Raw genomic sequence first — 25,790 nt, 5'->3', positions numbered from 1 at the left:
AGCGCCGCTTCACACTACCGCGACGCTACTTCCCGGGGCGACCTCCGAGAGCGGCCGCCACGGACTTCATAACATTGAAGTCTATGGCGGTCGCCTCCTGGTCGCCCCAAAGAAGCTCCGGACCCTTTTTCTAAGTCGGAGCGACTTGTGTCGCTCCTATTAGAACGGGTCCGCAGCTTCCCTATGGGTCGCCTCACAGGTCGCCTTAGTGTGAACGGGGGCTTATTAAAAGAAAAAAAAAACAAAAATCCCATGTACATAAGTATTCACTGCCTTTGCCATGATATTCAAAATTGAGCTCAGGTGCATGCTGTTTCCACTGATCATCCTTGGGGCCCTTTCACACAGGCTTTCCGATCAGGTCCGCCTGTCAGTTTTTCAGGTGGACTTGATCCGACCCTCCATTCACCCCTATGGAGTGGCAGATGTCAGCGGTGATCTGCCTGCTGATACCCACTGCTATCCGATCCGATTGGAACCAATCCAAACCCAGACAGATGGTGACCCTATTTTCCATCCATCTGGTAGATCAGATAAAAAATGGACAGGTGGTCAATTTTCATCCAATCTCCCCATAGAGGAAAGCAGGACTCTTGACAGGTCCCTCTAAGCACAGTGAGCAGAGGTGGCCCTGTCATTCCCCTTGCTCAGCTGGGATCAGTGGATCAATCCCCGCCGAGCAAGCGGAGTGCGCCAAACAGATCCGCACATCAAATACCGCCACAAGAAAGCTCTACTTGTGGGGAGAATATTACATACATTTCTTTGGGTACAGCCCCGCATGACCGAGCAATCGTCAGTTAAAGTATCGCAAAAACTGGCCTGGTCATGAAGGGGGGTAAATCTTCCAGAGGTCAAGTGGTTAAGGTAGTCGTAGCCAGTCTCCCTATAATTTTATCAATTTTGTCTGGACAACCCTGTCTGGTGTATGTGAAGTTTTCTCTTAGCAGTAAATTAGTAACCGTTTTAACCCGGGTTGGAGGGTTTGGGGGCAAAGGAGCATTCCACCTCTGTGCAATGAGAGGCTGTGACGTTCTTTGTGGTGTAAATAACAGGTCATTGGATTCTTCAGGGAGAGCGGTTTAGGGAGAATGAAAGAATCAGAAACCAGATTAAAAAGGGATCATGCAGCTTGTGCATTGATAGGAATTTTGCTAATACTCCTATAAACAAGACGGTGTAGAGCGTTAGAAAGAATAGTGTGATTGCAATCAGACTGGTAGTTGGATGAGGGAGATGAGGGTATGGCACTGTTATAATAGGTAGGGAAGGCTTGTTTAATGCCAGAGGGGCAGATAGGAGTTGTAAAGCACTGCACAAACTGTTGGTGCTATATAAATCCTGTGTAATAATAATAATCGGAGCAGAGGGGGAGGGGAGATATGAAAGAATATGGTTTCGGGGAACAGGACAGGCAGGTTGGTACACGTGGTTTGGCAAGTATACAGAATGATTGAATGCCATTACATATACCCAGTGAAGTGACTAACCTCAGGTGATACACAGAGGTGAAACAAATCCTCCTTCATAGATTTTACCTGCCTCTATCTGCTGTCTTCTCTTTTCTACATCTGCTCAAAGCCCAGGTTTTTTAACGTTTTTTGTGAATTCAGAAAAAGGGACATGGAAAGCTGAAATTACACTATGCAGAGCTCAGCGAGGAGAGCTCTGAGAGCTGATTGGAGAGAAGGGACACACCCCCTCCACACAACACACAGGAACAGAGCTAAGGCTGTCAGTCAGCTGGAGGTCCCTCCCGTTACCTTTTTTTCTCTTGGTGTCAGGAAAACTTTTCAGAAGTGATTCATGCTGAGAGCAGAAGAACAAAGCAGGACAGAAATTATTATTATTATTATATAGGATTTATATAGCGCCGACAGTTTACACAGCGCTTTACAACTTGAGGGTAGACAGTACAAATACAATACACTTTAATACATTATGAATCAGAGGACCCTGCTCATTAGAGCTTACAATCTAAGGCACAGGTGTCAAACACAAGGCCCGCGGGCCGAATGCGCCCCCCCAGGCCATTTAATGTGGCCCTCGCACCTCTCCTGCAGCTGTGGCACCCCCCTTGTCTCTGCCCCACCTTGTCTCTATCGTTGGCAGCAAAAGGACAGAACTCCTTTGCAAGATCATGCACTCTGTGCAGCTGCAGAAAGGCTCCTCTTTGATCACCCCCTCCTTCTCAGCAGTCTGCAGCAGAGGAGGGCAGAACTCCTCCTACAGATCTTGCACCTCTCTGTGCAGCCACAACACCACCTTGCCTTTGCCTCCCATGGTCTCAGCATTCAGCAGACTCTGGAAGCTGACTCCAGCCCTCCTCTGGTTCTCCTTCAGAACCTGCACTTCTTCCCAAATCCACCCGCATCTTCTTCTTGGCAGCAGCACAAGGTAAGGGGGTGCATTGTGATGTAGGGAAGGGTGGGTGACTGGACTTCTGATGGTGGGGGTGCTCTTGACATCTCATGTAAGGGTGTAAGGGAGCATGGGGTGCTCTGGACATCTAATCCTACAGATATAAACATCTACAGATATACAGATAATATTCATGGCAACCATAATGCTGATGCGGCGCGCGATTAATTTGAGTTTGACACCCCTGATCTAAGGAATGACAGTTAGTGCTCCTAATTGAGACAAGTACACACTATAGGGCAGGGGTCTCAAAACTACGGCCCTCCAGTTGTTCAAGAACTACAATTCCCATCATGCCTAGTCATGTCTGTCAATGTCAGAGTTTTACAATGCCTCATGGGATGTGTAGTTCCACAACAGCTGGAGGGCCATAGTTCGAGGATCTCTGCTATAGGGGGATATGCTTTGTTCATATTTAATGTCTAAGTTTTATGACCACTTTAACCACATTGCCTTGTGGCTTACAGTTTTTGGATAAACAAATTCAATGTTTTGTTTGCAGGATATAATGTAACCGTGCTGGTAAGGGACCCTGCTCGCCTGCCCGCTGATAAGAAACCCACCCGAATCGTAGTGGGGGATGTGCTGAATAAAAGTGACGTCAACAAAGCTGTAGAGGGACAGGATGCGGTGATCATTGTCCTGGGAACAAGGAATGACCTAGGTAAGGTTTACTATAATCTGAGGCTGATTCCTTCTAAAATTATAATCCGTGTTTTTTTTATTGGCTCCACTTCTCCATACCAACTGGTATGCTCAGTGGCCATCACTATACATTCAGCTTTGACCTACGAATAGATGTGTAACCCACAACCTACATGTAAATGGCACAAAGTGAGAGCTTCTATTGGCCAAACAGGCTCCACATTGGATCATTGAATGGCAAGGGGAGAGGTGATGGTGTTTCCTAGGTTGGTCCAAGCTCTTGTCCTATGTGGAGTTTGGACTAGAGGGTCTTCAGGCCCACTAAAAATAAGCGAAGGATTAACCATTGAACTAAGATGCCTGCTTTTGATTTTGTTATTTTGACAGGTTCATCTCAAAGTATTCCTGAGAGCATGATATTCATTGTCTAGTGGCACTTACATTGCATAGGAGACACCTCCCATGTACCTGCATGGCAGTTCTGCTTTTTCCTAAAGTTCCCCCGGAAACCCTGGGCTCTATTTTATGGAAATGGTGACTAAAGTCAGCCATGCACATTTCGAATCTTAGCCACTTCAGCAGGAATCGGCTGAGATTTGAACCGTTAATGGGCAGGCTGGATGTACCAAGTTGATCAATCAACTTGGGTACAACCAGCCTGCCGGATTTGCTTGCGATTATTACAAGCGACTGCTATAGCCGCTAGTGATAATCGCTGTCTTCTCTTCTTTTTTGGCTACTGAACCTGTCTAGAAATAAGAGAAGTTAGGAGTTATGTGCTGCGCCTTTAAGTACAACTTTATTAGGCCTATTGTGCTTACAGGTTTAGCGTTGCATCCCAGGAAACAATGAACAAGTAAGGACCCTTTCACACTGGCAGAGCCTGTCAGCGGATCTTCCTGCTGATCCCCGCTAAGCAGGCAGATGACAGGTAAGTGGATAGAAATGGACCGCCTGTCCATTTCCATCCGATTGTCATCCAACCTCCAGACGGATGGGGATCGACCGATTATCGGCAAGGCCGATATATCGAGGTCCGATATTGACTTTTGCCGATATATCTGTATCGGCCGTGGAACTGGCCGATATTGGCGATATTCCAAATCTTGCTCATGTAAAGGTAAAATGATGTCACATAGCATAATTCCGTCTACAAATGTTATTGAATATGCCATTCACATATGTACAAATTAAAGATATAAGCAATTCCACATTAGCAGATCTGCTGGCAGATCGGTATCTCTCCCCCACTTGCCGTAAGTGATACCCGGGTGATACCGCTCCGTCCGGCATACGATCTCGGAGGTCACGTGTGTGGTCATGCCCGACGTTACCACGTGACCTCCGAGATCGTATGCCGGACGAAGCCCTATTACCCGGGTATCACTTACGGCAAGTGGATGAGAGACGGATCAGTATTGGGTGGGTGGGAGATGGAGCGGGTGAAAGACAGAGCAGTATTGAGTGGATGCCGAATGGAGCGGTATCACCCAGGTATCACTTACAGAGAGATACCGATCTGCCAGCAGATCTGCTACATATGTGAGTGGCATATTCAATAACATTTGTAGACGGAATTATGCTATGTGACATCATTTTACCCTTACATGAGCATCACCACCTAATGGTTGGAGGAGGAGAAGACTAGTCTCGGACCCTGACATAGGATGTACAAAATATCGGACGATACCGATATACGATGGCCAAAATATCCGTATCGGCAATGAAAAAATGATATCGGTCGATCCCTAGAATGGATCCCCATCTGCTTGTTTTTAGCGGATAAGATCGGATCAGATAGCAGCGGATGTCAACAGACACATGTCTGTTGGCATCTGCCGCTGTACAGAGGGCAATGGAAAAACTTACAGGCGGACCTGATTGGTTCACCCGTGTAAAAGTGCCTTACATTTGTATCAAATGTCTTCGACTGGGACACTCTCGGGTGTGGCTGCCAAATATTTCAGACTTAAATCTTGCTTTAAATTCAACTGGAAATGTCCTGTAAATAATGTACAATGGTAGCAATTTTTAGCATTGTATTGCTGTACTTTAAATTGTCCATTTTCAACCAGGGTTTCTCCAGAGGTGGCTCAGGGTTCCTTAAACTGTGGCTGATTGACCTCCCATCTGATGGTTCCTGCAAAGTTCCAGGTGCCAGCGCCACTTGGCAGAGCCAGCAGCATAATACCAATGAGCTTTTTGAGTTTCTGTAATGGTGGCATTCTGACCACCATTGCAACGGATGGCATTGCTCTCACTAACCACCAGTGTAAGGTGCAATTGTCCCACTGTTCCCTGATGAACTGTTTTTTGTAGGTTCCTTGAGAGCTGAAAACTATTTTACAGGTAAAGAGATTGAGAAAAACTGCTCTAAATGGAAAACTGCCCAGCAATGAGATGGCAGAAGCAACAATGGTAGTATTGAGTTGCATATTTTGGTGTTGAATTTCTGTTTTTCCATCCAGGTGTACGGTGTTCTTCGCTTTGTCTAACACAAGCATGGAATGCATGCTTATATTCTAAACAGGCTCTATTACTTCTTTAAGGGCCAAACCTCCCAAAATGGATAAATCCCTTTCTGGTAGATACTGGAGAGATAAAACTCATGACAGTATGTTGAATTTATTGGGGACTTTGTTGTTGGGATCTCGTCTTAGCTTCTGGCTCTGCACACCTGCATTGGCCACTGTGAGCACTGACCCAAAGGGGGAAAGAATTTCATGGACTCTAGCTTTTATCACCCCTGCTGCACAAAGTACATGGCTCAGACTGCTGCCCACCTAATGTCCCACACCTCCCTGAACCCTACATAAGTTAAAGTGGTTGTAAAGGCTCAAGGTTTTTTTTTTTATCTTCATGCATGAAGGTAAAAAACCTTCTGTGTGCACCAGCCCCCTCCCCCCCCCCCCCAATACTTACCTGAGCCAGTGGCATCACTAGGTTTAGTGTCACCCGGTGCAGTAAAACATGGTGCCACCCCCCCCTCCACCAAGTACAGACCCTCCACTAAAGTACAGATGACCCCCCTCTCTCCACTAAAGTACAGGCAACCCCCCCCCCCTCCCCTCCACTAAAGTACAGACCCTCTCCCTCTCTCTCTCCACTAAAGTACAGACCCTCTCCCCCTCTCTGTCCACTAAAGTACAGACCCTCTCCCCCTCTCTGTCCACTAAAGTACAGACCCTCTCCCCCTCTCTGTCCACTAAAGTACAGACCCTCTCCCCCTCTCTGTCCACTAAAGTACAGACCCTCTCCCCCTCTCTCTCCACTAAAGTACAGACCCTCTCCCCCTCTCTCTCCACTAAAGTACAGACCCTCTCCCCCTCTCTCTCCACTAAAGTACAGAACCTCTCCCCCTCTCTCGCCACTAAAGTACAGACCCTCTCCTCCTCTCTCGCCACTAAAGTACAGACCCTCTCCCCCTCTCTCCACTAAAGTACAGACGACCCCCCCTCCTCTCTCCACTAGAGTACAGACCCTCTCCCCCTCTCTCCACTAAAGTACAGACCCTCTCCCCCTCTCTCACCACTAAAGTACAGAACCTCTCCCCCTCTCTCTCCACTAAAGTACAGACCCTCTCCCCCTCTCTCTCCACTAAAGTACAGAACCTCTCCCCCTCTCTCTCCACTAAAGTACAGACCCTCTCTCTCCACTAAAGTACAGACCCTCTCCCCCTCTCTCTCCACTAAAGTACAGACCCTCTCCCCCCCTCTCTCCACTAAAGTACAGACCCTCTCCCCCTCTCTCTCCACTAAAGTACAGACCCTCTCCCCCTCTCTCTCCACTAAAGTACAGACCCTCTCTCTCCACTAAAGTACAGACCCTCTCCCCCTCTCTCTCCACTAAAGTACAGACCCTCTCCCCCCTCTCTCCACTAAAGTACAGACCCTCTCCCCCTCTCTCTCCACTAAAGTACAGACCCTCTCCCCCTCTCTCTCCACTAAAGTACAGACCCTCTCCCCCTCTCTCTCCACTAAAGTACAGACCCTCTCCCCCTCTCTCTCCACTAAAGTACAGACCCTCTCCCCCTCTCTCTCCACTAAAGTACAGACCCTCTCCCCCTCTCTCTCCACTAAAGTACAGACGACCCCCCCTCTCTCCACTAAAGTACAGACGACCCCCCCTCTATCCACTAAAGTACAGACGACCCCCCCCCCCCTTTCTCCACTAAAGTACTCCTCCATCAGTATAGACCTCCCTCTCTACTTGTGCTAGTAGAGAGGTGGGGGGGTCGGGTATGTGCTGGGGGAGGTCGCTTTGGGAGGGGAGAGGGCTTATGCTCTTGTGGGGGTTCAGATTTCAAATCCAACCCCCACTTCTAGCATGGGTACCCAAAGTTCCCCCCAGCTAATATCCTCTTAACCTTCAAACCCTTCCCCCCTGTCTTTTTTAACTTGCCCCCATTCCAGGTCACTCTGTCCCCCTCCATCTGACTTTAAATTCACTTTTAGTGCCGGTTCACACTAGCGCAATGACAGACATCGCATGTGATTTGCACTGCATTGCTGTGCAGATCACAAGCAATGTCTATTCGATGCTAATTCTGCCATACAGACAGATGGTATGGCTGAATTCGCATTGCATTTGGACAAAAATGGTGCAGGACCCTTTTTTTTGGGTCTGCACTGGAATCTGATCGCATGGGTGTGAACACCCATGCGATCCGAGTTCTGCACCATTTGACAGTTTGCGCTGTGATATGCGCACCAATCTGGGGGTATCATTAACTTTCTATTGACACCCACAGTGGTTCGCATAGGGCAGTGTGAACTGCCTGCGAGTTCTATGCGATGCGGGAACCAGCACTAATACTGCAATAAACTTTAAAAAAAGGCAAACCTGTGACTGTGATTTCTGGAATTTTTAGTGTAAAGTTGCGGTTTGCCTGGCTGCTGCACTAGCGGAAATTCTTTTCAATGGCACCTATTCAAATTGGTTCTACTTTGAAAAGGTGCCCTCACTACTTTTGTGCGACTTTTGATGTGACTTTGAGCCATTGAAAAGTCAGATCAAAACCGCACTAAAAGTCGCGATTTCCAGTGCGAATTTGGAGATGCGCTTATGCGAATCCCCAAACTGTTCCTACAAAGTTGGGAGCATGAAATTGTCCAAAATGTCTTGATAAGCTGATGCCTACTAAGGAACTAAGGGGCCAGGCCCAACCCCTGAAAAACAACCCCACACCATAACCCCCCCCCCCCCCTGTCCACCAAATGATTTGGACCAATGCACAATGAAGGCCCCTTGACCCCATCATTTAGGGAAAGGGAGCCTTGACTGCTGGAAGCTTGGCAGCTATGTGGGCATCGTGATAAACGGGGAGTTTAGGTGGATTTGACAGGATTGGCCACTAAGACACGAGGTGATGGGGTGGAGCCTGAACTCTAGAAAAGGGGCTACACAAGGGCACGTCCCACCACTTCATTCGGGCGTCACAAAGAGTTGCCTACCCACCCGCCCGTTGAGAAGTTGTCACAGCTTTATTGGTGGTTTTACCTTGCCAGCGATGGATATTCCTTTATGGGCCATGCCCTCAAGTTTAAGTCTGGGATCAGTTTAACCACTTAAGCCCCGGAAGATTTTACCCCCATTCCGACCAGGGGGTATTTTGCGATTCGGCACTGCGTGAATTTAACGCACAATTGCGCGGTCGTGCGACGCTGTACCTAAACGAATTTGACGTCCTTTTTTTCCCACAAACAGAGCTTTCTTTTGGTGGTATTTGATCACCTGTGCGATTTTTTGATCACGCGCTATAAACAAAAAAAGAGCGTCAATTTTGCAAAAATAGCAATATTTTTCACATTTTTTTATATGAAATTCCCCCAAAAAAAAATGTAAAAATCAAAATTTTTAAAAATTTTCGGCCAATTTATTTTATGCTACCTATGTTTGGTAAAAAAAAATCGCAAAAAGCATATTTTGATTGGTTTGCGCAAAAGTTATCGCGTTTACTAACAAAGGGAAAGATTTTTGTCATTTTTGTTGTTTTTTTTTTTAACGCGTAATGGCGGCGATCTGCGATTTTTTTTGCGGTACTGCGACATTGCGGCGGACAGATCGGACCCTTGACTGACATTTTTGACACTTTTGGGGTTACCAGTGACATTTCTACAGTAATCAGTGCTATACATATGCACTGTTACTGTAAAAATACACTGGTAGTGAAGGGGTTAACTTTATTTGGAAGGGAGGGGCTGTGTGTGTCCCTAGGGGCGTGCTTTCTACTGTGATTGGCTGTGGCTCTAGCTGTAAGGACACTGATCAACGGATCTACATACCAGATCCGTTTTATCAGTGTCTTTGCAGCGAGGAGAATGACAGGCAGTTTGTTTACACTAGCTGCCTGACATTCTCCCTCTCCCCCGCCGATCGCCGAGTGACCGGCGGACATCGGGTCCGCTGGTCACACGCGCGGGGGGGTCCGTGACCACGCGGGAGCGGGAGCGCGCCCCGGGGGGCGCGCGCTCGCTCCCTAGACCCTCACAAGCAAGCAACGTAGCCCTACGTTAGTTTGCCTGTGAGGGGCTGACCGCCGACGTAGATAGTCGTGCGGCGGTCGGCAAGTGGTTAATGGCTGTCTCGCGCTGATGGTGGAGGCAGACCTATTGGACTATCTATGTTTGTTATGATGCTCACAGTATAGACCGTGACTGGCATCGTTATGTGGTAATTTAATATTGATACAGTTGATAAGTTCAATAAAGCTGTGGCCTTGCCCTAATTCCAACTTAAACAAGTCTGTGTGTCTTTTCTGGGGGGGGGGCAAGGTCTTGTGTTGGTAATGGTCAAACCTTCCCATAGACACACTCCTAAACCTTGTGGACAGCCTTCCCAGAAGAGTTGAATCGATTATAGCTGCAAAGGGTGGGCCAACTCAATATTGAACCCTACAGACGAAGACTGGGATGCCATTAAAGTTCATATGTGTGTGTAATGGCAGCCGTCCCAATAGGCACCTAGAAAGCATTGTACCAGTGATCAGCAGATCGCGGGTGCCAAGCCAGACTCATTTAGACTTGTCCCATTCCTCGTATGGGTAGGCAGTTTCACACTGATAGGAAGAATCAATGAGCTACCAGAGTGCTCAATAGTGGCGTGATTCTTCATTGAGAACTACAAGCCGACAGCCGCAAAGGATGTTGGTACTTGTAGTTCATTCATTCTCATGAATTAATGGTGCTGGCATGTGGGCGGAGCCGCGCACACCCGCGCTCTTTTCAAAAAGACCTGAAAGGTATTCCCATACCGCTGTCACATGGAGGGCTCGGATCACCAAACCACTGCAGGAGCGGGGACATGTTTCATCCTTGGCACATGTACCATGTTCCCAAAGCTGAACTTCTCCTTTAATTGTTAATGGCACCCCCATGCATGTGTTTTCACGAGTGCAGCACCATGCAGTTTGGTGCAGTTAGTTTTTGGAAAAGAGTCAGGGACTTCTTCTTTTGTGTGTTTCGTGTGTGAAATGAAGGGGCTACCTTACATGCGACGCTCAGGATTGTGCCCACGCTCAGTCGCATCCATAATACGGTGTAAACCAAACCGAAGACTCGGGTCACACCTATGCAGTTTGGTTTTGATCCGCTTTCTACAGCGTTCTTTGCTGTGCGTTTTGCATTTTTTGCACACACGATTTTGCCTTTTTATGCCTTTTTTTTATGGTATTGTAATTTGTTATTGGGCAGATTAAAAACGCAAATCGTGGGAAAATCGTAGCAAACTACACACTAGCACAAACACACTACATGTTTTTCTGCAGCTTCTCCATTATATTAAAAAAGAGTAGCGCACACATGCAAAAGAAATGACTACCAAATTTGAAGACAATCCATAAATAAAAATGGGGATTTGGTTCCACCATATGGCCATATAGTGCTCAAGCCCACCACTACGTCAAAGTACCCCATTATCAGTGGGTCCTACACTATCCATAAAAAAGAGATGAATCCAGCCTCTCTAACCCTTGGAGATAATACTCCTTGCTGGGAAAGATGTGCAAATGCACTACAGGGGACTCCTCCTATATCTACTTGATAGTGGACACCGATAGAGTACAGGTGTGTGTGGGGGGTGGGGTGGGTTGCTCAACCTCGGTAGTCTGGTCAGACCGAATACATAATAAACAAGTGTAGCACCACCCCCGCAGGAGCTGCTGATTAGATTATTGGGTCTACGTCCTGCCTAACAACCCACAGAATTGGCTCGAACCCTCCCTAGGCACAACTGACCCAGAATAGGACTGGAATACCAAATGGCTACACAGATTGGAATATAACACTTCAATAAATAATAATGACCTGTTACCTCTCTCCAGCTGCAGTCCTTCTGGGTAATACAAGGTGACCACACACAAGCTTGCTTTTAAACAGGAAAGTTATTTACTGTGAATCAAATAAACAGTTTCGATACAGTAAAATATGACTTTGTAAAAGGATATACTAATTAATTAATCAAAGATAAGATAAATACTGTGATATCACTCCTCAAGGGCACATTAATTGTTTCAGGAAATGTCTCAGAGCCTATAGGACCGCCATCTTAATCACTATTATACTTTTGGAGATAAGGCTCAGCATTCAGTTAGACACAGTATCAGAATGTCAGACCTATCTGAGTCCGCTGTTTCTTCTCTATATCTTCGCTAGCAACGTTGGTGCACTCGCAATTTGTAATCCACATTGAGGATGGGTGATCAATAGAGAGAATGGCAGCAAACAGTTAGTAATCACCGCGGGGTGTCTGTGCAGGATTGCCGGTAAAACTTCTGTGAGAGATGTACTGGGCCACCTGGTATATTGCCTTCTACTACTCTAAGGCTAATCCTGACTAAAGTTACTTCTTTGATAGATAGAGTCAGTTTTTGGGCAGGTGCCCTCTCACCAACAGGACTGTCTCCCAGGAAGCCTCCGCTGCTGTCTCAGTCTCCGGCCTCTGTCACCAGCCGCGCTAGGTATTTGGGGTGGATGAGTCTGGTCTCTGTAGAACATCGATGGGACCTCCAGGAGGGATCCTCTACTGGAGATGAAACACTGCAACTTAGTCACTTAAGGCCCAGGAGTTTCGGCCTAGCATACAGCATCAGCCCACAGCACTGGCATCCTGCTTGTCTCACTGTGTCTTTCCCAAGAGAGTGAGCCTGGCTCCTCCCTTCCTTTATAAAGCTTCCCCCAGAAGGCTGTGCGGTGCAGCAGTGCACCCTGGTATTCTCAAAGCACTATGGGCGATGAAGACTGCTCAACTTCCTGAAAGGAAAATAACATCAAAAGACATTCCATAGCCGCTGCAATGTGTCCTTTTGGCCACTAGATGGAGCCGAGTTCCTCTCAAATGTCAAGCAGCAGTCTTTTAGAACTTGTATAATGGAAGACCCCGCTACACACTCCCCCCACTTGAGAAACTTTGGTCCCCAAAGAGGACAACAGCATGTACTCCAGTGCATATGTTGGCAGTACACAAAAAAAAAACATTAACATATGCATAACAGGGAATCATCTTCCTTTTCATAAGCAGAGTTCAAACTTAACAACTGCATATTACAACACAGGTTCGACATAGGAACCTCCCACCAATTGTCAGGGGAGGGAAGGTAATTCTGTTCACAGACCCCTGACACTTGAGTGGCTTGTACAGATGTGCCTGGGGGTGAGCTAGGGTTGTCCTCCACCAAATCTGCGGTGGAAGAACTAGGCTGATCAAGAGTTCGTTTGGAAGTAAAGATAGCCTCTTCTGAGCATTCACCCAATTGGTCATAGGTCAGTCTTTTGGGCGGGTGAATGACTCTTCTTTCCCTCTGTTCTTTGGGATGCACGATCTCGGAGGTACTAGGACCAGCCACTTCTGGGGATTCTTCAATGTCCTCCTCCTCATGTTCCAACACACAGGAATCTGATGCTTCAAGAGCGGTCAGTTCTTCTTCAGAGGAAGGTGCAACCTCCTCCTCAGGATCTTCATCATCAACTACTTCTTCTGGAAGCATGTGGAAAGGTATGAATTCGGGGGCTTCCGCCCGAAGGGTTCCTCTGTCAGCCAATTCGGATGAAGACAGGGAGGCAGGTGTGGGTTCTGGTAACTGAGACGACCACATCCAGTCAGGTACCTCCTCTTCATCTTCCAGATCTTCAGATGGAGAATTTCCCTCCCTCACATCTGGGAGTGTCGACTGAGATCTGGTGACTGGTCTGGACAGGCGAGAGGTCGAAGGGGTCTCTGGCGAATCTACGACAGGAGGCATGCGAACTGCTTCAGAGAGAGGCAGTAAATGGTTCCTATGCCAAGTCTTCAATGGACCCACACTTCCTTCAGGCCGAATTTGATACACAGGGAGGTTTGGTAGTTGCTTGCAGATAACATAAGGTTGGGACTTCCAGCGGTCTGCCAACTTGTGTTTTCCCGGGACACCCAAGTTCCTCAACAATACCCTGTCCCCTGGTTGCAAGTCTTGGATCCGAACTTTTAAGTCGAAATTCCTTTTATTCCTCAGTCCACGTTGATCAGATGTGGCCTGAGCTTTATCATAGGCCGATTTCAGACTCTTCCGCAGTCGGTCCACATATCCCTTGTGCGATGCTGAAGAGGTGTGATCGGGCGAGATGCCAAAGGCCAAATCCACTGGCAATCGAGCCTCTCGTCCAAACATTAGACGATAAGGGGAATATCCAGTAGCATCACTGACAGTACTGTTGTAGGCATGCACAATGGCAGCTACATGTTTGCCCCAATGCTGTTTCTTCTCTGAGCTTAAAGTCCCCAACATGTCCAAAAGAGTCCTGTTAAATCTTTCCGGCTGGGCATCCCCTTGTGGATGGTAGGGAGTAGTTCTAGTCTTTTGGATGCCTAACAGATCTAACAGTCTCTTGATCAGTCTGCTTTCAAAGTCTCTTCCCTGATCTGAATGGAGGCGTTGTGGTAACCCATAGTGTACAAAGAACTTTTCTACAAGAACTTTGGCTACTGTAGAGGCCTTCTGATCCCTTGTTGGGAATGCTTGGGCGTATCTGGTAAAATGGTCTGTTACCACAAGGACATTCCCTTGGCCACTCAGATCAGGCTCTAGGCAAAGGAAATCAATGCACACCAGTTCCATGGGTCCCTGGCTTTGCAGATGGCCCATTGGGGCTGCTTGACGTGGCAGAGTCTTCCTTTGTATACATCGGACACAAGAATGACAGTATCCTTCAACTTCGGCCCTCATACAGGGCCAGTAGAACCTGTCTCTGACAAGCTGAAAAGTTCTTTCAGGTCCCAGATGGCCATGATTATCATGAAGAGCAGCCAGAACTCTCTCCCTGTATTTAGCTGGTAAGAACAGTTGCCACTTCTCCTCCAGATCTTCAGATGGGCCTCTTCGGTAGGCCACCCCTTCTCGGATCTGTAACCGGGTCCACTCTCTATGCAACAGACGGGCCCCCTGAGGAGAGTCGGTGAGAAGCAACTCAGGGCGCTGGATCTCCAAGGCTTCCAAAAGAAGTTTTCCCAGAGGGTCTTCCAGCTGCTCCTTCCTCAAGTCCCTTTTGGACAGCCGGGGTAAATCTTCCCCTTCAACCTGGGTCACCCTGCAATAGTATTTGGGTACTCCGACAGCCGAAACCCCAATCTCTTCGGCTCTTGATCCTCCTCTGGATCGAAGTTCAGTTCCCTGATATAGGGCACGCACCCCTTCTGGAGCCAAATGGGTCCATTCTTCATCAGGTTCGTGTGGTGCATGCAACCTTCTGGATAGGGCATCTGCATCCCTGTTCCCGATTCCTGGCCGATACTTCAGGCTGAAGTTGAAGCTAGAGAGGGCAGCCAACCATCTGTGTCCTGTTGCATCCAGCTTAGCTGTAGTCAACAGATAGGTAAGGGGATTATTATCCGTCTTGACAATGAATTCAGCTCCGTACAGGTAATCTTTCAGTTTGTCGACCACTGCCCACTTTAAGGCCAGGAATTCAAGTTTGTGGGTAGGATAATTCCTTTCAGCAGGTAGTAGACTCCTGCTCACGTAGGCCACGGGTCGCAGGTGGCCCCCATGTTCCTGGTAGAGTACCCCACCCAGCCCATCTCGGCTGGCATCGACATGTAGTTCATATGGTTTCGTGGGGTCTGCGTAGGCCAACACAGGGGCAGTGGTTAGATTCTTTTTCAACTGAATGAAAGCCCCTTCACATTCTGGGGTCCACTGATCCTGGATGGACTCCTTGGCCTTCCGGGGTCCCATGGTGGACTTCATTGGCTTGACCAGTTCAGGAACGTCATCTTCTTCGTTCTTTAGTAACTCATTGAGGGGTCGGGCAATCTTGGCGAACCCCTCTACAAACCTCCTGTAATAGGAGCAAAAACCCAGGAACGACCGAAGTTCGGTCACATTTGTAGGTCTCGGCCAGGAGGCGACAGCATCCAGCTTGTCCGGGTCGGTGGCCACCCCTTCTTCAGACACGATGTGGCCCAGGTAATGGACCGAGGACTGATAGAATTGGCACTTCTCAGGAGAAAGTTTCAGGCCTTCTTCATGTAGCCTCTTCAGGACCTTTTCCAACCTCTCCTCGTGTTCTTCCAAAGTTCTGCCAAACACGATAACATCATCCAAGTATACCAGTACCTCTATCAAATTCATATCTCCAACGGTCCTTTCCATCAGCCTTTGGAAGGTAGCAGGGGCCCCTGACAATCCCTGAGGCATGCGATTGAACTCAAAGAACCCCACAGGGGTGATGAAGGCTGTCTTCTCCCGATCTTCAGGGTGCATGGGGATCTGATAATACCCACTCTTTAAGTCCATCACACTGAACCACTTCGCCCCTGACAGGCTCTGTAGGGCGTCTTCGATTCGAGGAGTGGTATACTGGTCTGGGATGGTTCTTCTGTTCAGTGTTCGGTAGTCGATACAAAGCCTCAGAGATCCGTTTTTCTTCCGGACTACCACTATCGGAGAAGCATATGGGCTCCTGGATTCTCGAATAACCCCAGTCTTCTTGAGTTCCGCCAGCTGCTGACGTAGATCTTCTAAGTCACCTAAGGGAACTCGCCGGACTCTTTCTCGGAAAGGTTTGTCCTCACTCAGGCGGATCTTATGAGTGGCACTCCTGGCGCATCCCACGTCGAACTCAGCCCTAGAAAATATTCCTCGCCATCCAGCAAGTTGTGCCTTGGCCCTCTTCACCCATTCTGGTGGGAGGGCAGCGTTTCCAGAGCAGAGCTCTTCTATAACATCTTCACCCCTTCCCTCCTCTTTAAGATCAGATGGGACAACTGGGGTAGCCGGGTTAACTTGGCCCAACAGCACTCTGGCCGGTACCTTCACCGGTGTAGTAGAGGTGTTTCTGACACTCACTAAAACCCTTCCATGGTTTTTCTGTAACACCTTCAAAGGGATCACTTCAGGGATTACTTCTATCCCTCTCTCCTCTTCCTGTGGACCTGATTCAAAGATGATAAAAGGGCCCGGCTGTTTCCATGTGAGTTTAACGGAAGCTTTCAGACAAGCCACCTCTCCTGGCTGCAAGACCTTTTCCGTTCTGTCCAACTTCCAGAGTCTTCCAACTCCTTCTGCAGGAGTCTCTTGCTCCAATACTAATTGTTGATAGGCCTGCCGTAGCATGGGGTGAATCCTTGGCGCTGGAGCATCCTGTCCCTGGACCAGTTGTGTCAGGAGGCGCCTTACTAGGTCAGTGTTGGTCCCTACGATGAGAGAGCTTTTGTTGGCCCCTGGCGGACGAGGACAGACCACCGCTAGGGTGTCGAAGGTTTCAGCTTCACCAGCCACTGATGGGTCAAAGGTCAACTTGATTGGCAGATACCCGTCATAGGGAAAACTTTGAGTCCCGATACCCCATATCTCCAGATCTTCCAACTTCTGCAGAGGTAGATGGGTAAGGTGTTTATCATAGAAGTCTCTATACAGAAGAGTCACTTGGGCCCCAGTGTCAAGGAGGGCTCTTGTGTAAATTCCTTCTACCTGGACAGAGACTACAGGGGAAGGCCCGACCAAGTTAGTTGGGAATTCTCTTGAAGTGGCCTTGTTGTCTGATTCAGTTCTCTGCACCCAGGCTCTTTTCTTTTTTTTTCTTCTGGACTTCAGTCCCCTCTGGGCCCGGTGTGCATTGATTTTCCTTCTCTCAGTAGCCTGGAGTATAGAACTAGGGGCGTTGTACCTGGATCTGACTCCCTGACTCAGATTCCCTGAATCATTGAGTCTCTTGGATTCCCTTGAAACTGGCGGGCACCCGGTCGACTCCTTCACGGGTGCCCTCTGAAGTTTTTCCGCTGGCTTGCGAGGTTCTGAGGCGACATTTCCTGGGCTGGGACATACTCCTCTAACATGTCCTACTCCCCCACAGTTGAAACAAGTTAGCGATCTCCTAGGTCTCGGTTCCGGGTCTACTCTAAGGTTAGAAGGTTTATCCGGCTTCTCTGACACGTTCCCATCAGGTAGAGTAGATGCCTGACTAGTCAGGATGGACACCATTTCTATCAACTGGGACACCTGGGTCTTTAGGAGTTCAACTTGCGAGTCACTTTCTTTTGCACTTATCACTCTGACACGAGCAGTTGAGTCAAACTGCCGACTCTTCCTTTTGTTGTCTAACATGACCTCTTCTTCTCTGACCATTCGGATCAGGTCAGGGTATTCCAGAATGCCACCATCTTGGCGAGTTCGCAACAGTATGGCAATGGGATCTAAGGGTTGAGCCCCTCTCAGCACCTGCCGTGCACGAGTCTCATCTACCTTCCGGGGGTCTATCCCTTTCTTTATCAAGATCTGGTGGATGATCTTATCTAGGCGTCTAATAAATTCGGACAACTTCTCTTCCTCTTCTTGGTAACAGTGGTCTAACTGGTAAAGAAGTTCAGCCACGTTCTCCGTCCGACCAAATACATCTTGTAGAATGTCTAGATAATCCTGTGCAGTACAGTTCTTTTTGCTTAGCTTGAGATTACGTACGGCCTCTAGTGCAGGTCCCTTTAAACTTTCTGTGATTCTCTGTTTCTTGTGCTGTTCTGGTACCTCCCACTCTTCCAAAGCCTGAGTGGCGGTATCTAACCACTCTTCAAACCCATCTTCTGTCGAAGGCACAGGCTGTTTCCCAGAGAATGTCCTGAGCTTCCTATATTCAGTCATCAGATAGTTTGGGGAGTCCTTACTACATTTTGCTACGATTTCCCCGAGAACAGCACACAGTTCTGAGCTAAAGGTAGACAAAGGTGGTGACTCTGGACTCCCTTCTTGGACACCTTTTTCTTTGCTGGATCCCCCAGGAGTGGTGGATGAGGGACCTTCAGTAAGGACTTCTGGATGTATTAAGAAAAGTTCTGTTTGGTCAGTAGTCTTTACACTGGTTCCCTTAAAGTAATCAGGGACCCCCTTCCTCCACTCACACAATGCATACGTGTGTGGAACGGTGGTGTCTGTCTTTATGTCAGTCACCCAGAATTTCCTGTCTGTGGACAGTGCCCTTAAAACTGGGAGGAGTTTTTCCTCAGTCCAGACCTCTCCCTTGATTTCAACCACCAGGCCATTTTCCACTACGACATTCTCTTCCCTGCACCACTCGGCTGCAGCGGTAGGATCCATTTCTGCGTTGAGGGGGATTCTGTGGCTGAGAGGGTTGTGTTGCAGGACTGTAGATCATCCCGGACGAGCCCCCACGTGTAGCACCACCCCCGCAGGAGCTGCTGATTAGATTATTGGGTCTACGTCCTGCCTAACAACCCACAGAATTGGCTCGAACCCTCCCTAGGCACAACTGACCCAGAATAGGACTGGAATACCAAATGGCTACACAGATTGGAATATAACACTTCAATAAATAATAATGACCTGTTACCTCTCTCCAGCTGCAGTCCTTCTGGGTAATACAAGGTGACCACACACAAGCTTGCTTTTAAACAGGAAAGTTATTTACTGTGAATCAAATAAACAGTTTCGATACAGTAAAATATGACTTTGTAAAAGGATATACTAATTAATTAATCAAAGATAAGATAAATACTGTGATATCACTCCTCAAGGGCACATTAATTGTTTCAGGAAATGTCTCAGAGCCTATAGGACCGCCATCTTAATCACTATTATACTTTTGGAGATAAGGCTCAGCATTCAGTTAGACACAGTATCAGAATGTCAGACCTATCTGAGTCCGCTGTTTCTTCTCTATATCTTCGCTAGCAACGTTGGTGCACTCGCAATTTGTAATCCACATTGAGGATGGGTGATCAATAGAGAGAATGGCAGCAAACAGTTAGTAATCACCGCGGGGTGTCTGTGCAGGATTGCCGGTAAAACTTCTGTGAGAGATGTACTGGGCCACCTGGTATATTGCCTTCTACTACTCTAAGGCTAATCCTGACTAAAGTTACTTCTTTGATAGATAGAGTCAGTTTTTGGGCAGGTGCCCTCTCACCAACAGGACTGTCTCCCAGGAAGCCTCCGCTGCTGTCTCAGTCTCCGGCCTCTGTCACCAGCCGCGCTAGGTATTTGGGGTGGATGAGTCTGGTCTCTGTAGAACATCGATGGGACCTCCAGGAGGGATCCTCTACTGGAGATGAAACACTGCAACTTAGTCACTTAAGGCCCAGGAGTTTCGGCCTAGCATACAGCATCAGCCCACAGCACTGGCATCCTGCTTGTCTCACTGTGTCTTTCCCAAGAGAGTGAGCCTGGCTCCTCCCTTCCTTTATAAAGCTTCCCCCAGAAGGCTGTGCGGTGCAGCAGTGCACCCTGGTATTCTCAAAGCACTATGGGCGATGAAGACTGCTCAACTTCCTGAAAGGAAAATAACATCAAAAGACATTCCATAGCCGCTGCAATGTGTCCTTTTGGCCACTAGATGGAGCCGAGTTCCTCTCAAATGTCAAGCAGCAGTCTTTTAGAACTTGTATAATGGAAGACCCCGCTACACAAGCAAAAAATTTGGGGGAGCATACCCATGTATTTCTAAAGCTGGTGCAGCTATGAACCATGGATAGTGTAGGACCCACTGATAATGGGGTACTTTGACGTAGTGGTGGGCTTGAGCAGGATATGGCCATATGGTGGGACCAAACCCCCATTTTTATTTATGGATTGTCTCCATATTTGGTAAAAATTTCTTTTGCATGTGTGCGCTATTCTTTTTTAATATACATGTCTTTTGGTTCATAGCTGCACCAGCTTTAGAAATACATGGGTATGCTCCCCCAAATTTTTAGCTTCTCCATTATAGTCTATTGGACCAAAAAAAAAAGCACAGTTTTGCGTTTAACCACTTTAGCCCCGCTTACATTGAGGCTACTGCGGCAAAGTGCCGCGATCCCGTCCAGCGACGTAGACCTACGTCGCTGGACTCCGCCCCTTGTGGGCGGCGCTCGCGCGCCGCCGGAGGCTCGCTCCCGCTGTTTTCATTCACAGCGGGAGCCGGGCCAGCGGAGGAGCAGCGGCGATTGCCGCTGCTCTGCCCCGATCGTCGGGGATCGAGTCTGGAGAGGGCGGATCTCCATACTGACAGGGACTGACAGATCGGAGTGTTCAGCATAGCTGGACATCCGATCTGTCCTTCTGTCACACAGTCACCTCCCCCCCCCCCCACACGTCAGTAAGCACCAGGCATACATTAACCCCTCCCTCTCCAATAAAATTAACCCCTTCCCTGCCAGTGTCATTTTTACAGTAACAGTGCATATATATAGCACTGATTACTGTAGTAATGTCACTGGTACCCCCAAAAGTGTCAAAAATGTCAGTCAAGGGTCCGATCTGTCCGCCGCAATGTCGCAGTCCCGCAAAAAAAATCGCAGATCGCCGCCATTACGCGTTAAAAAAAAAACCACCAAAAATGACAGAAATCTTTCCCTTAGTTAGTAAACGCAATAACTTTTGCGCAAACCAATCAAAATACGCTTATTGCGATTTTTTTTTTTTTTTACTAAACATAGGTAGCAGAAAACAAATTGGCCAAAAATTTTAAAAAAATTTGATTTTTAAATTTTTTTGGGGGGAATTTCATATAAAAAAATGTGAAAAATATTGTTATTTTTTCAAAATAAACGCTCTTTTTTTGTTTATAGCGCAAAAAGTAAAAATCGCACAGGTGATCAAATACCACCAAAAGAAAGCTCTGTTTGTGGGAAAAAAAGGACGTAAATTTTGTTTGGGTACGGCGTCGCACGACCGCGCAATTGTCAATTAAAGTCGCACAGCGCCGAATCGCAAAAAGTGGCCTGGACGGAAGACAGCAAAATCCTCCGGTGGTAAAGTGGTTAAGCTTTAACTGACAATGTACACAAATATAATTGATGTCCTGTTCTTTTTCCCCCCACAAATAGAGCTTTCTTTTGGTGGTATTTTATCACCTCTGCGGTTTTTTATTTTTTGTGCTATAAACAAAAAAAAATGAACAATTTTAAAAAAAAAAAAAAACTTTCTTTTTTTTTTACTTTTCTGCTATAAAACATACCTAATTAAAAAAAAAATTTAAAAATGAGATTTCTTCATCAATTTAGGCCAAAATTTATTATGCTACATATTTTTGGTTAAAAAAAATCCTAATAAGATTGGTTTGTGCAAAGGTTATAGCGTCTACAAACTATGGGATAGATTTATGGTCTTTTTATTGCTTTCGCTAGTAATGGCGGCGATCAGCGATTTTTTTTTTTTTTTTTTTTTTTTTTTTTTTTTTTTGCGGGACTGCAACATTGCGGCAGACAAATCTGTAACACTTCTTCAGGACCAGTGACACCAATACAGTGATCAGTGCTATAAAAAAAAAAAGGTACTGTCCCTGCATAATCGACAATGGCAGGGAAGGGGTTCACTCCAGGGACGATGAAGGGGTTAAGTGTGCTCCTAGGGAGTGCTTTCTAACTGTGGAGGGGGAGTGGATGCACTGGACAAAACGAGATCTGTGTTTCTGCTTGGCTGAAACACATGATCTCTCTTTTTTTTTTACTCCCTGACAGAACAGCAGTCCGCCTTTCCTGTGAACAATCGGCGGTTCCTGCCGGCTGCCGGGTCAGCTGATTGGCTCCCGCTGTGTCCAATCACAATGGAGCACCCCAGATTGTGTGCACAAAATCATGTACCTATACGTGATTTTGCGCAGCCGGGCTGCCCTGCCGCAGTATATATGCGGTGGGCGGTCCGGAAGTAGTTAAAGCCCCTGAGCTGTTCCAAAAATTCAATGACTGAAAAAAGCATCAATGTGAACGTGTCCCATAGGAAACCATAGTAAATGAACTGTAGTGCGTTTCTGCAAAACGCACCAAGAAACGCATAGTCGTGAGCCAAGCCTAAGTCCAGGTCAGGGTGAGCAGTCGAATCTTTGCAAATATGGCTAGATTGGGTTCATTCATTTACATACATAGATTCACTGTAAATAATTTTCTGTACTAAGCCATTTGTGGTCGGTAAGGGCCAGACTGCAGCATCTGTCAGTGGGCTTAGTTAACTACTTGCCGACCGCCCGCTGCATATATACTGCGGCAGGCTGGCTCGGCTGCACGAATCGCTGTACCTGTACGGCGATCCACGGGAGTGCTCCTGGTCGCCGGCGCGCTCCCGCCACCACTAGGCAGCAGGGGTGCCAATGCATGGGACCAGCGGCACTGATTGCTGCCGGGCACCCGCGATCGCTCCCCACTGAGAGAGGACGGTCAGCTGTTGTAAACACAGCCAAACGTTCTTCTCCCTGGAATGTTTACAGAGCGCCTGTGATCCTTCTATATAGGAACAAAGGTCTCTATGGTCATTTCGCAAGCCCCCCCCCCCCCCCCCCCATCCACAGTTGGTGAACACTCCCTTAGGCTCACATTAAGAGTCGGTTCACACTGAGGCAACACGACTCCTTACTACTTCGGGGGCGACTTGTGCATTACATTGCACCACGACTTCGGAGCAACTTGCAGGGACTTCACATAATGGAAGTCTATTCAAGTCGCTCCGAGGTCGCCCCAAAATAGTACAGGACCCTTTTTCTAAGTCGGAGCGACTTGTGTCGCTCCTATTAGAACGGGTCCTGTAGCAGTCAATGGACTGCGAGGGAGCGCGACTTGTCAGGCTGACAAGTCGCCTGACAAGTCGCGCTAATGTGAACCGGCTCTTAACCCTTTAATCACCCCTAGGTAAACCCCTTCCCTGCCAGTGTCATTATTACAGTAACAGTGCATATTTTTAGCACTGATTACTGTAGTAATGTCACTGGTCCCCCCAAAAGTGTCAAAATGTCAGTTAGGGGTCAAATCTGTCCGCCGCAATGTCGCAATCCCACTAAAAATTGCAGATCGCCGCCATTACTAGTAAAAATAAATAAATAAATAAAAATAACATAAATCTTTCCCCTAATTTGTAGACGCGATAACTTTTGCGCAAACCAATCAAAATACGCTTATTGCTTTTTTTTTTTTTTTTTACCAAAAATATGTAGCAGAATACATATTCTTCCCTTGCCCTAAAGGGATGGAAAAAAAAAAAGATTTTTTTAATTTTTTTTTTTTTTTGGGGGGGGCGAAATGTATAGCAGAAAGTGAAAAATATATACATTTTCTTTTTTCAGAATTGTCGCACTTTTTTTGTTTTTATACCACAAAAAATAAATCGCAGAGGCGATCAAATACCACCAGAAAAAAGCTCTATTTTTGGGGGAAAAGGACATCAATTTTATACAGCGTTGCACGACAGCGCAATTGTCCGTTTAAAATAAAGCAGAGCTGAATCTCAAAAAATGGCCTGGTCATTAAGGGGGCAAATCCTACCGCTCCAGAACTGGTTAAAGGGTAACTCCACTTTCATGGGGAAAAAAAAAATATAGCAAAAAAAAATATATGTATTATAGCGTATACAATTGCAACACAAGTCATATTGTAATTGAGGGACACGTGGCCACTCACTAAAACTAGAGGAAAGGCGGTTTAACCTTAAAATACGTAAGGGGTTCTTCACTGTAAGAGCGGTAAGGATGTGGAATTCTCTTCCGCAAACAGTCGTATCAGCAGGGAGCATCGATAGTTTAAAAAAACTATTAGATGGGCACCTTAGAGACCACAACATACAGGGGTATACAATGTACGGTTAACAGCAAACACACACACACATCATAGGTTGAACTGAATGGACTGGTGTTTTTTATCAACCACACAAACTATGTAACTATGTAACTATGAGTGTTATTAAAAATAACCTTTCCTTTTCAACCTGCAGCTCTGTAATTGTCTGTAAAGTGCAATTCAATATGGTTACCTGGAGGTGTTCTGTACGCAGAATGCCCCCCAGAAACATCATTTCCTGTGATTGGCTCACTGATTTTCCCAGAAGTCTACACTAAGATACAAGTCAGATTTCTGGCATCCCCTGCCACAAAAATGTCAATTTTGGTAAAATACTCCCAATAGGAACACGTCTAAAGGGATGCAGGCTTAGCAGTTTTCCCCATTAGAGCCCAGCAGGTGCAGCAGCTGGTTGATAATTATGACACCACTCCCACTAGACCCACTCAGCACAGAGGAACAAACAGTGATTTCTTCAGAATAACAAAAGGTAAGAATCTGCAACAAAGTTTCTTAAAATCCCTGCATTGTACTAAGATCGCCCAGAGGGGAATGTTTTTTTTTTTTTTCTCGACAAAAGTGGAGTTAGGGCTCTTTCACACGGTTCGCCTCCGTAGGCGGATCCGTGTTGCTCAGCGGGGATCGATCCGCGATCCCCGCTGAGCCGGCGGATGACAGCTCCGTCTCCGCTTGCAGTGCGGAGAGGGAGGTGTCACGGCCCCCGCTGCCCTCTATGCGGTCCGCTCTCATCCGATCCGATCCGATTACTGAACGGATTGAAAAATAGGGTTTCCATCCGTCCAGATTTCACGGACAGGATCGGATGCGGATGGCAGCGGGTGTCAGCGGAGGTGTCTCCGCTGACATCCGCTGCCCCATAGAGCTGCATGGAGGATCCGATCAGATCCGCCTAAAAAACTGACAGGCGGATCTGATCGGATCGCCTGTGTGAAAGAGCCCTTACGCTTTAAAATAAAATGCATACATCTAAATAATGGTTTATCAATCTATTTTGGGGGTTCTTAATTGTTCTTGGACACATCTCTCACGTTTTTAAAATAAAGCTCACACTCACTTTAAAAGCAGGATGTTTTTGAGTTGAAGAATGCGTGTAAAAGTCCTGTACCGGAATCTGAAAATTCCAAGGCAGTCCTTGTCCTGTTTTTCTAGCTTTCAGCCGGTCTGCCCACTTGTGGTACTGATGGGAGTAAACACTGAATACTCTTCGTGTTTGATTATTTAACTCCCTCAATTTACCTGATGCTGCTGCTTTTTAGGGTTTGTTCACGCTGTATGCGTTTTTCTGCACTGGCTCATCCCAGGTTACTGCAAGGGCACATTACACAAATGCATTGATGTCTATGTGCCTCTTTCAGCTATCATGTTGCGTATATGTGCACTGCAGTGCATTGTATTAAATTGCAACCTGTCTGCATTTTAATGCAATGCACATGAATGCACGTAAGTGCAACGTAACTTAGAGTAAAGATTATATATATATATATATGATTATAGCTAGTATTTTAACATCTAGGGACCTGTCATTTCCTAACGGATGACATGAAGATGCGTGCAAATGCAATGCAACACAATGCATGTGAAAATGCCTGTTTAATGTACACCAATGCACATGCACTTTTAATGCATTGTGATGAGTTCTTTTTGTGCAGTATGGTGTAAATGGGCCCTGAGGCTCCATTCACACTGATTCATTTTTTTCA

General features: G+C 47.0%; 1 protein-coding gene across 1 annotated transcript in view; it reads left to right on the top strand.

The window, feature by feature from the left end:
* The window catches only part of BLVRB (biliverdin reductase B), a 91,693-nt gene that overhangs the window by 29,036 nt on the left and 36,867 nt on the right, over window positions 1-25,790 (top strand). The window contains exon 2 of the mRNA XM_082263759.1: window positions 2,924-3,085. Coding sequence (XP_082119885.1) covers window positions 2,924-3,085 — 162 coding nt within the window. The remainder of the gene's footprint in view (window positions 1-2,923; window positions 3,086-25,790) is intronic.

The sequence above is a fragment of the Pelophylax lessonae genome (genome assembly GCF_965119305.1).
Source record: "Pelophylax lessonae genome assembly, chromosome: 7".
Taxonomy (NCBI): Eukaryota; Metazoa; Chordata; class Amphibia; order Anura; family Ranidae; genus Pelophylax; species Pelophylax lessonae.
Note: the sequence above shows the minus strand (reverse complement) of the source record. Positions and strands in the feature narration are given on the sequence as shown.